The sequence below is a fragment of the Amblyraja radiata genome, chromosome 1 (genome assembly GCF_010909765.2).
Source record: "Amblyraja radiata isolate CabotCenter1 chromosome 1, sAmbRad1.1.pri, whole genome shotgun sequence".
NCBI lineage: Eukaryota > Metazoa > Chordata > Chondrichthyes > Rajiformes > Rajidae > Amblyraja > Amblyraja radiata.
In genome coordinates this window covers 181,219,555-181,232,121 of record NC_045956.1, presented here as the reverse complement: position 1 = coordinate 181,232,121, position 12,567 = coordinate 181,219,555, and the positions used below count along the sequence as shown (strand labels likewise).

At 48.3% G+C, this 12,567-nt stretch overlaps 1 protein-coding gene across 1 annotated transcript in view; it reads left to right on the top strand.

The window, feature by feature from the left end:
- Positions 1-10,080, top strand: part of rab11fip5 (RAB11 family interacting protein 5) — a 38,367-nt gene extending 28,287 nt beyond the window's left edge. The window contains exons 4-5 of the mRNA XM_033043001.1: positions 4,928-5,108; positions 7,271-10,080. Coding sequence (XP_032898892.1) covers positions 4,928-5,108; positions 7,271-7,492 — 403 coding nt within the window. The 3' untranslated portion in view covers positions 7,493-10,080. The remainder of the gene's footprint in view (positions 1-4,927; positions 5,109-7,270) is intronic.
- The last annotated feature ends 2,487 nt before the right edge of the window (positions 10,081-12,567 follow it).

The following is a 12,567-nucleotide window of genomic DNA, read 5'->3' as shown; positions in this document are numbered from 1 at the left end:
CACAGACTGGAGGTGGAGGCAGATACAATAGCGGTGTTTAATTATCTTTCGGATCGGCACATGGATATGCTGGGAATGGAGGGATATAGATCACGTGCAGTCAGATAAGAGTTGGACACACGATGCTGGGGTAACTCAGCAGGTCAGGCAGCATCTCCGGAGAACATCGAGTGTGACGTTTGGTTCAGGACCCATCTTGTGACTGAGGATAGGTCCTGATCCAAAACGTCACCTAATCCTGTTCTCCAAGATGCCACCTGAGTTACTCCAGCACTTTGTGTCTTTTTTTGTAAACTGGCGTCTGCAGTTCCTTGTGTCTCCAGAGAAGTCTTGATATCATGTTTGGCACAGACATTGTGGGCCGAAGGGCCTGTTACTGTGCTGTTACAATGCAATCCAGCGTGCCAGCAGTGCTTAACCATGCCTGTAAAATTTAAGGTGGACACAAAACACTGGAGTAACTGAGCGGGTGAGGCAGCATCTCTGGAGAGAAGGAATGGGGGACGTTTCGGGTCGAGACCCTTCTTCAGACTGATGTCAGGGGAGGGGGCGGGACAAAGATAGAATGTAGGCGGAGACAGTAAGACTGGTGGGAGAACTGGGAAGGGGAGGGGATGGAGAGAGAGAGAAAGCAAGGGCTATTTGAAATTAGAGAAGTCAATGTTCATACCGCTGGGGTGTTAACTGCCCAAGCGAAATATGAGGTGCTGTCCACACCTGTAAAATTTGGTTGTATTAGAGAGGGCGGTGAAGAGAGCTTTTGGTTCATTGGCCTTCATCAGTCAGGGATTTAAGTGTAGCATTTGGGATGTTATGTTACAGTTGCACAAGAGCTTGGTGAGGCTTCACTCACTGTGTTCAGTTTTGGTCACCCTGCTATTGGAACGATGAATGAATGAATGAATAAGTTTATTGGTTTAGAATTCACATACAAGGAATTTGCCTTGGTGCTCTGCCCGCAAGTGACAAGATGGCATACAGTGACAGTTAGGAATGACACATAAAACATTGGAGAGATACAGTGACAAGCAAGAAGCTAGAAAGCCTGCAGAAGATATGGACCCAAGATGTTGCCTGGACTCGAGGGCCTGAGCTACAGGGAGAGGTTGGGCAGGCTGGGACTGTATTCCTTGGAGCGCAGGAGGCTGAGCGGTGATCCTACAGAGGTGGAGAAAATCATAACACTTTCTTCCCTGGGGATGAGAATCAAGAAGTAAGGGGGCATAGGTTTAAGTTACAGTGGAATCTGAGTAGTAATGTCTTCACACAAAGGGTGGCGGGTGTATGGAACGAGCTGCCAGTGGAGGTTGTTGAGGCAGGGACTATAACAGCATTTACAAGACATTTGGACAGGTACATGGATAAGGAAGGATCAGAGGGATGTGGGGCAGATGCAGGACAATGGGACTAGCTAAAGGGCCTGTCCCACTTTCACGACCTCTGCCAAGTTTGCCCTTGACTCGTACTCGCAGCATGGTCGTAGGAGGTCGTAGCAGGCCGTGATGCTAATCGTAGGTACTCGTGGCATCAAGTAGGTCGCGGCGTTTACAAAGAGGCACAGATGGGGACGTCTGCAAGTGTCAGTTGTGACAAGTATCCAGTGGGGCTGGTCTTTAATTATGCCTTGGAGAGGTTGCTCACTCCTTGCGTCTGGTCTACTGAACAAGATTATATGTTTCATAGCAAATCAATAGATTAATCACGCACGCTTTCCCATTCATAAATCTGAGCTTCAGATTAGTTTATTGTCACGTGTACCGAGGTACAGTGAAAGGCTTTTGTTCCGTGCTAACTAGTCAGCGGAAAGACAATACATGATTACAATCGAGCCGTTCACAGTGTCACGATAAAGGGAATAACGTTTAGTGCAAGGTTAAGTCCGATTAAAGATAGTCCGAGGGTCTCCAATGAGGGAGATGGGAGGTCAGGACTGCTCTCGGGTTGTGGTAGGATGGTTCAGTTGCCTGATAAAACTGGGAGGAAACTGTCCCTGAATCTGGAGGTGTGCATTTTCACACTCTGTACATCATGCCTGAGGGGAGTGGCCGCGGTGAGACTGGTCCTTGATGATGCTGCTGGCCTTGCCGAGGCAGCGTGAGGTGTAGATGGAGTCAACGGGTGGGAGGTTGGTTTGTGTGATGGTCTGGGCTGCGTCCACAATTCGCTGCGATTTCTTGCGGTCTTGGATGGAGCTGTTCCCAAACCGTGCTGTGATGCATCCCGATAAAATGCTTCCTGCGGCGCATCTGTAGAAGTTGGTGAGAGTTGTAGGGGACATGCTGAACTTCCTCAGCCTTGTAAGGAAGTAGGTGTGCTTTCTTGGTCGTTGCTTCATTATGGGTGGTCCAGGAGAAGTTGTTGGTGATATTGACCTACAATCTTGATGTTATATTCTTTTTTATGGATTCCTGTGTTATCTCATCATGACCTCAGGCTAATAGGTTGGTAGTTCCCGCGAGGTAGGTAGTGGTTTAGTTTAGAGATACAGCGCGGAAACAGGCCCTTCGGCCCATTGGGTCCGCGCCGACCAGTGATCCCCGCCCATTAACACGATCCTACACCCACGAGGGGCAAAACCTGTACGTCTTTGGAGTGTGGGAGGAAACCGGAGATCTTGGAGAAAACCCACGCAGGTCACGGGGAGAACGCACAAACCCCGTACAGACAGCACCTGTAGCCGGGATGAAACCCGGGTCTCAGACGTTGCATTCGCTGTTAGGCAGCAACTCTACCGCTGCGCCACTGTGAATTCGCCTGCTCCAATCCGCCAGAACCATTTCACAATGGGATAGATATGTGGATAGGAAGGATTTCGAGGAGGGTGAACAACATGGAAGCAAATGGGACTAGCGCAGTATGCCAGCTTGGTCGGCATGGACAAGGTGGGCTGAAGGGCCTGTTTGTGAGCCAAGCTGCCCAATGAGCATTTGCTATCGCAACTACTTCTTTCAACAGTTGTCCTTCATCAGTCAGAGCATTGAGTACAGGTTGGAAGGTCATGTTGCAGTTGTATAAGACGTTGTTGGTGAGGCCACATTTAAAGTATTGTGTTCAGTTCTGGGGCACCGTGTTATAGAAAAGATGTGTCAAGCTGGAAAGGGTGCAGAGAAGATTTACAAGGGTATTGCCAGGCCTCGAAGGTCTGAGCTACAGGGAGAGGTTCTTCTTCTTCTTTCGTGTGGCATGCACAGCCTAAAGTTGTAGGACAACTTGTTCTATTTGACCTTTTGTGTGTGCACGTCGAGTTGATTGCATTAGTCGAAACAGGGCGGACCACGTGAAGGTTGCAATCTCCCACCCCAAGGGAGAGGTTGAGCAGGCTAGAACTCTATTCCTTGAAGCATAGGAGGATGAGGGGTGATCTTAGAAGGTGTGCAGATCATGAGAGGAATAGATAGGGTGAATGCACAGAGTCTTTTGCCTAGAGTAGGAGAACTGAGAACCAAGTCAAGAGAGTATTATTGTCATGTGTCCCAGATAGGACAATGAAATTATTACTTGCTGTAGCACAACAGAATATGTAAACATAATACATAACAGGAGATAAAAGTTCAATGTGTCTATATACCATAGACCATACATATACACAATAAATAAACAGATAAAGTGCAATAGGCTGTTATTGTTCAGAGTTTGTTTGAAGTTGTGTTTAATAGCCTGATGGCTGTGGGGAAGTAGCTGTTCCTGAACCTGGATGTTCCAGATTTCAGGCTCCTGTACCTTCTTCCCGATAGACAATAGACAATAGGTGCAGGAAGCACCTTCGAGCCAGCACCGCCATTCAATGTGATCATGACTGATCATCCCCAATCAGTTCCCCGTTCCTGCCTTCTCCCCATATCCCCTGGCACCGCTATCTTTAAGAGCCCCATCTAGCTCTCTGTTGAAAGTATTCAGAGAACCGATGGCAATGGAGGGATGAGTGTGGGCCAGGACGGTGTGGGTCTTTGATGATGTTGGCAGGTTGAAGGTGAGGGAGGAAAGATCTAATGGGTGCCTGACATTTTTAGACAAAAGGTGGTGGGTGTGTGGAACAAGCTACTGACGGAGGAGGTAGTTAAGGCAGGCACTATCATAACATTTAAGGGAGCTTTGGACAGGTACTTGGATAGGACAGGTTTCAAGGGCTATGGGCCAATTGTGGGCAGGTAGGACTAGTGTAGATGGGGCATGTAGGTCGGCCATGCTCTATGACTATGAAACCTTGGACAGGTGCACGGATAGTAAAGATATAGAGGGAAATGGATGATCACAGATCCTCTTCTGGGATGGCACGCAAAGAGTCACCACACTCTGGCGCCATCTTGAATTAATGAATGCGGGCAGCGTAGATTGGGACGAGCGTAGATTGGCATTTTGTTCAGCACGGACAAATTGAGTAGGAAAGAACTGCAGATGCTGGTTTACACCAAAGATAGAAATACTGGGAAAAAACTCTGCGGGTCAGGCAGCATCTCTGGAGAAAAGGAATAGGTGATGTTTCGGCTCGAGGCCCTTCTTCAGACTGAGAGTCAGGGGAAGCCGACACCAGGGGTATGAAAAGGTGCAAAGAACAAATGAATAAATGGTACGAAAACAAATCAAAGACATGAGAACAAATCAAAGACAGCAACGATGATCGAGGAAAGGTGGAGCCCACAATGATCCATTGTTGGCTGTAGAAACGGTGATGACGTGTAAATACAAACATTGAAACCAAGCAGGGCGCCAGTGAAACTAGTAGGAAGATAGGCTGGGGGAGGGATGGAGAGAGAAGGGATGGAAGGGCTATGTGAAGTTAGAGGAATCAAAATACATGCCGTTGCCCAAGAGAAATACGAGGTGCTGTTCCTCCAATTTGCGTTTGGCCTCGCTCCGACAGTGGCGTGTTGGTGCAGTGTGACACGATGACTCTATGCGCGTGACCTTCTCTCTGCTCTGCCTCCAGCCCTCACCCTGTGAAGCCCATCACTGCCGCGGCCCTGGGGGTTACGGAGAAGAGGTCTGCCCGCTCGCACCTCAGCAACACGCTGACCAGTGGGCTTGAGAAGCTGAAGAGCGTGACGACTGGACACATCAGCCCAATGAGGTCGCCCGTGTCAGGACGCGAGGAGCAGGAAGCCGTGAAGGTAATACATGCGCGTCAACCATAACACCCAGTCAATCGCCCGGACTGTTTATTAGAACATAGAACAGTGCAACACAGGGACAGGACCTTTCGCCCTCCATATCAATGCCGAACTTAAGGGCCTGTCCCACTGACGGGACTTTTCTGCGACTGTCTTCGACGTTCAAGCTCGAGGGCACTCGCCTGGAAAATCTCGAGCTGGATCGACCGTCAGCGATGAAACCACGAGCCGGTACACGCGCACACGCACGCACACGCGCACGCGCACACACACACACACACACACACACACACACACACACACACACACCCACACACACCCAGACACCCACACCCACACCCACACAAACAAACACATCGCAAAGGCGGGGGCCACGGAATGTGGGGGAGCGCTGTCTGTAATTCACACACAATAGGTGCAGGAGTCGGCCATTTGGCACTTCTAACCAGCACCGCCATTCAATGTGATCATGGCAGATCATCCCCTATCAGTACCCCGTTCCTGCCTTCTCTCCATATCCCCTGACTCCACTATCTTTAAGAGCCCTATCTAGCTCTCTCTTGAAAGTACCCAGAGAACCTGCCTCCACCGCCCTCTGAGGCAGAGAATTCCACAGACTCCCAACTCTCTGTGTGAAAAAGTTTTTCCTCATCTCCATTCTAAATGGCTTACCCCTTATTCTTAAACTGTGGCCCCTGGTTCTGGACTCCCCCAACATCGGGAACATGTTTCCTGCTCCTGCTCATTGGGAACAGTACCACGTTCCTGCCTTCTCCCCAAATCTAACTTCAGACTGAGAATCAGGGGAAAGGGGAAGGAGAGATATAGACCGGACCTGGGAGAAATTAATGGAAGATATGCAGGAAGCAATGATAATCGAGGAAATGTGGGGCAAATAATGGGCCATTGTTGGGCGTGGGATGGGTGATAACGAGTATACAGACAGGAACAGGACAGTAAAACTAATACAACGATTATGGTGGCGGAGGGCTGGAGAGAGAGGGATACTTGAAATTAGAGAAATTCTTAATGCTGGGTTGTAAGCTGACCATTTTGCTTTTGGCATATCTCCCATTCATTTATCCTTAAGGGGCTGTCCCACTTGGGCGACCTAATCCACGCGTTCTGACGAGTTTGCCCTCTACTCATACTCGCAGCATGGTCGACACGAGGTCGTAGGAGGTCTTCGTAACTCTCCTTCATGCTTGAGAGTGGTCCCCGCGTACTCGAGGCCTCAGCTAGGTTGCAGCGGTTTTTCAAACATGTTGACAAATGCCCGCGAGTAAAAAAAGGTCACCATGGAAAAAGTCGATACTTTTTTTACTCGTGGGTTTAGTCGTAGTAGGTTGGCATGTTAGTCGTAGGTAATCGAGGGTAGTCGAAGGTAGTCGTAGATAGTCTTCAACATAGTCGAAGGGAGGTCGAAGGAGGTCATAGAAACATAGAAATTAGGTGCAGGAGTAGGCCATTCGGCCCTTCGAGCCTGCACCGCCATTCAATATGATCATGGCTGATCATCCAACTCAGTATCCCGTACCTGCCTTCTCTCCATACCCTCTGATCCCCTTAGCCACAAGGGCCACATCTAACTCCCTCTTAAATATAGCCAATGAACTGGCCTCAACTACCCTCTGTGGCAGGGAGTTCCAGAGATTCACCACTCTCTGTGTGAAAAAGGTTCTTCTCATCTCGATTTTAAAGGATTTCCCCCTTATCCTTAAGCTGTGACCCCTTGTCCTGGACTTCCCCAACATCGGGAGCAATCTTCCTGCATCTAGTTCGTCTTCACTCACCACTATTTGGTGTCCAATTTTCCCGAAGTTAGTCGTAGCTAGTCTTCAACATAGTCCAAGGAGGTCTTCAACATAGTCCAAGGAGGTCTTCAACATGACACATTTTCAAACTCTCCTAAACTCGCCAATTAGGTCGCTCAAGTGGAACAGCCCCATTAGTCTATATCTCTCATTCCCCTTTTCCCTGACTCTCAGTCTGAAGAAGGGTCTCGACCCGAAACGTCACCTCTTCCTTTTGTCCAGAGGTGCTGCCTGACCCGCTGAGCTACTCCAGATCTTCGCGTCTTATCTTCGGTTGAAACCGGCGTCTGGAGTTCCTCCCATGCAGCCATTGTGTTCTTGTTGGGTGACGGCTTCTTCTGATTGCAGGAGTCCAAGCTGGCAGACCCAGTGCAGCACTACTACCACCTGACCCACGATGAACTCATCAAGAAGATCCTACAGCACGAGTCGCAGATACAGAAGACGGAAGAGCACGTGCGGGACCTGGAGGAGTACATTGACCTCTTGTTGGTGCATATCATGGAGCAGAACCCGAGCATTCTCCAGACAGTGAGCGAGAAGATGAAGGACAAGACAGCTACCAAATGAACCCCCCCCCCCTCAAATGTGCCTCACCCTTTCGTACCCTGGAATCACATGCAAATCGTGCAGCGGGTATAAAAGGATCTCATCATTTGCTGTAAACTGACCAGGTCTGTTGATGGTCATTTGGCATCAAGAGACGGCAATAGACAAGAGATGGCAAAGGGTGAACCAGACTCGGGAATGTTCATAAGTTCAGCTCATAAGTTATAGGAGCAGAATTAGGCCATTCGGCCCATTCAATTATGGCTGATCTATCTCTCCCTCTCAACCACATTCTCCTGCCTTCTCCCCGTAACCCCCGACAACAAAGAATGCCTTGGTTTGGGACAAACCGTAAGTGTATACAAACAGTCCTATGTTGGGCGACTGTTTCTCAGCTGGCTTGGATGCACCGAATTCACGAGCAGTTCATTTTTGACATGAGCACAATGAGACTGCCGTGGCGAATGAAAAGAATAAAGAGTCCAACGAGCTAGTGCAGTAAGAAATCTTCGAGGGTGAAAGTTGCGTGATATATTGCATTGAATCTGCGCTACGCCAGACTGCCGTGCCTTTGCAAGCATGTAACATAATCCATTTAAGATAGTAGAAAGCACTGAAACGACAGTATTTTAGTTTGCATTCACGTGTATCTTCCAGCCAGCCTGCTTTAATACTTTGGGAGATACGTATCTCTTGTTTAGAAGATTCATTCGAGCGTCCCAATCAAAGGCAATCTGATGTTTGTCTTCCCCCCGTCTGTTTTGGCTGCATAGCCTTTGTAAATAGCTGGGTATGAGAATTATCTTCTATGCAATTCATAGTATTATCAATGCCATACTACTGTGCTGTAAAAACGGCGGTATGGGTACTCCCAATAATACATTGTGAAGCCGAACTTGCCATGCACTGCTTGGGGCAACTGCATTCTGGTGATTTGGTGCAGCTTCCTGTCGGATGCATGAAACTTTGGGTTAGTATCATAATCTGATCACAGCATGGGATAGACATCGAGACGATGAACGAGCCCAAAAATCCACACAAGAGCACTTTCCAGCAAGGTTTAAGCTAGCAAAGGGGAGGTCGGAGTGTTCACCTCAATGTGTGGTGAGCTTGGCCATGATCCGCTAGCATACAGCTTCAAGTGGTACGTTGACAGTCAAGGAGGGGGAGCAACGCCGGAAGGACATGAACATGCTTCCGAGCTTAACTCCTTTTTTGAAGTGATGACATTAGCCGAGTAACTTGAGAACAATCCTTTGCTCCGTGGTGGTCCACCACGCTTGCATCCAGTCACCAATGATCGTAAAAGAACCTCAAATGAAAGATGCGCAGAACAGCTTTTTAGTTTCTGAAGCCAAATCGCACACGTTTTAGCAGGAGCCACGTTCGTGAGTTGAAGATATTTCTGAGTCTCTCAGGAAATCACTTAAGTATTACAGCTGCAGTTATTTTTGTAAGGGGAGAGGTGGGTGGGGTGGGGAGTCTCTCAACTGGATGCCATTTCTAAAGATTACTTATAACATGACATCCAGAAGATTCTGTTGTCTTATTTTATCTAATGCTATCTTGACTTTCAAGTATTTGAAAACTGACTGTTCTCAAGGCAAATCCGCTGTGGGGGGGAAGAAAATTTAAACCTGAGCAAATTAAATTGTGAACAAAAGATTAAACATTCAGTGTGTGAGAAGGAACTGCTGATGCTGCATAAAGACTGAAGATAGACACAAAATGATGGAGTAACTCAGCGGGTCAGGCAGCATCTCTGGATAAAAGGTATAGGTACCGTTTCTGGTTAAGACCCTTTCATCAGACTGAGAGTCAGGGAGGGGAAAAACTAGGGGTATGAGAAGGTGCAGAACAAAGCAGAGCCTGCATCCATAACTCAGGAAAGGTGGAGCCCACAATGATCCATTGTTGGCTGGGGATGAGATGATAATGAAGTAATTCATACGGTAAAATTAGCAAGAGGACTAGGGTGGGGGAGGGGCGGTGAGACGGAAAGCACGAGTTAGACTTGACCGAAATGACTTTAGTTACGACCCGAAATGTCACCTATTCCTTTATTTCACAGACGCTGCCTAACCCGTTGAGTTACTCCAGCATGTTGTACCTACCAAAGGGTCAGTATTCTGCTGCACAGTAGGACCTTGTTTTTAAGTCGGCATGTGTGGTAATATTGCAGGAATTAAGTTGTCATCCTCGGTGAGGTTTCACCAGCCACGTAGGGCTGGAGGAACATCAATTCAACACTTGTTTTGTGGATTTAAATTATTGGTGAGAAAGTAAACCCGTAATTATCGCGTGTGTTTGCTTTGAAGAGGTATTGATTTCCTCCACTCCGTTGGTTCCTGCCTTACAGCCTTTGTGTAGGACTCCTGCTACACTTTGCAAAACTCCCGGCTCACATTGTGCGATGGGATCGCAACATGCCTTGCGGTATTATTAGCTAGAGAATCCCGTCCACAACGATTTCTCCAATTGCCTTTGCCATTGTAACTGGTGTGTACATAGACATAATGAAAATAAATTGTGTGGAGATGGAGCCTTCACAAATTGCTACCTGTTAATAAAATTATATCATGAATAATAAAACGAGCTTTTTCTTTCAAGATGCATGTGTGGGTGTTGCAATTATTCAAGCTGTGATACGTTTAGTTTAGTGATGCAGCCCAACCAATCACACGTTTACACCGTGTATATCAGCGAGACCAAGCACAGGCTCTTAACATTCAATGTGATCAGCCATGATCACATTGAATGGCACTGCTGGCTCCAAGGGCCGAATGGCCTACTCCTGCACATATTGTCTATTAACCTACCTGATCTCCTAGTTACTCAACACTTTAACTCCCCCTCCCATTCCCAATCTGATCTTTCTGTCCTGGGCCTCCTCCATTGTCAGAGTGAGGCCCAGCGCAAATTGGAGGAACAGCACCTCATATTTCACTTGGGTAGTTTACACCCCAGCGGTATGAACATTGACTTCTCTAACTTCAAATAACCCTCGCTTTCCTTCCCTCCCTCTCTCTCCATCCCCTTCTCCTTCCCAGTTCTCCCACCAGTCTTAAGCCCCTGTCCCACTTAGGAAACCTGAACGGAAACCTCTGGAGACTTTGCGACCCACCCAAGGTTTCCGTGCGGTTCCCGGAGGTTGCAGGTGGTTGCAGGTAGTGGAGACTGACAAAAACCTCCGGGAACCACACGGAAACCTTGGGTGGTGCGCAAAGTCTCCAGAGGTTTCCGTTCAGGTTTCCTAAGTGGGACAGGGGCATTACTGTCTACGACTACATTCTATCTCTGTCCCGCCCACTCCCCTGACATCAGTCTGAAGTAGGGTCTCTACCCGAAACGTCGCCCATTCCTTCTCTCCAGAGATGCTGCCTGTCCCGCTGAGTTACTCCAGCATTTTGTGTCCACCGCCCGTTCACACTAATTCTACCTTATTCCACTTTCACATCCACTCCGTATACACAAGGGGACAGCTTACATCGGCCAGCTAAGCTACAAACCGAGCACATCCCAGGGATGTGGAAGAAAACGAGCAGCTGGGGGAAACCCATGGGGTCACGGGGAGAACGTTCAAACTCCACTCAGACAGCACCTGAGGTCAGGATTGAATCCATGTCTCTGCCGCCAAGAGGCAGCAGCTCTACCAGCTGCAACACTGTCAAAACAACAGGTTTCGAGAATGATGGCGAAAGAACACTTCAGGGCGATAAAGAAACTAAGGTTATTAAACTACAGTCAAATACGATAACAGGGTTGGTAAAGGATTAAATAAGTCGCAACTCTTCTGCTCGGTGTGTCTCTTCACTGATATGAGCGGCGGCTGGTAATAACTAGTCTCCTGCCTTTCTGCTGCACGCTGGGGTCCTGACACCGTTCCACATCCCCGGTCTGAGGTGACGTCCAGTGAGCTTGTTGCATGCACTTATTTACTGAATAAGCCTGTGCCCCTTCTACAAACAGCTGTCAGCTAGGCTTTTTAAGCTAGCTTTCATCAGTCTGAATCTGACCTGAAATATCATCCACCTATGTCCTCCAGAGATGCTGCCTGACCTGCTGAGTTACTCCAGGACTTTGTGCTTTTTTTTGTTGCAGTTCCTTGTGCATCCTCCTTAGTGAATGGGACCAGAAGAACAGGTCCTTTAGCCACAGGTCCTTTATGTCTGTGTCAAACATAATGTTTAAGATTAACTAATAACCTCTGCCGGCACGTGATCCATATAATTCCATTCCATGGAGTTATTCGCTTGTCATGTATCCATCCGTACACTGTAAATGGCTGAGTTATACTCATGTGTTATCTTTCCGCTGACTGATGGCATGCAACTTTTCAATGTACATGTGACAATAAATTCAACTGAAACTGCATATCCACGTGTATGCCTAAAAGCCCCGCAAACACCACTATCGTATCTTCCTCCACCACCACTCCTGGCAGTGCATTCCAGGCACCCACCACTTGCCATAGAGGGAGCACAGAGAAGGTTCACCAGACTGATTCCTGGGATGGCAGGACTTTCATATGAAGAAAGACTGGATAGACTCGGCTTGTACACGCTACTTTAGAAGATTGAGGGGGAATCTTATAGAAACCTAATTACCCTAAGTACGGATCCAACGCCATCATTAAGTTTGCTGACGACACCACGGTGGTAGGACTGATCAGTGACAACGATGAGTCAGCCTACCGAGAGGAGGTCCAGCACCTGACAACCTGGTGTGCCAATAATAACCTCGTCCTCAACTCCAAGAAGACGAAGGAACTTATTGTCGACTTCAGGAAGGTCAGAGGGGGCAGACATACCCCCATCCACATAAACGGGACTGAGGTGGAGCGCGTCTCCAGCTACAAATTCCTCGGGGTACACATCTCGGAGGATTTGTCCTGGTCCCTCAACACCTCCAAGCTGATCAAAAAGGCACAGCAGCGCCTTTACTTCCTGAGGAGGCTCAAGAAAGCCCACCTGTCCCCCCAGATCCTGACCAACTTCTACAGGTGTACCATCGAGAGCATCCTGACCGCCTGCTTCACGGTATGGTACAGCAGCTGCACTGTTGCGGACAGGAAGGCACTACAACGGGTGGTGAAA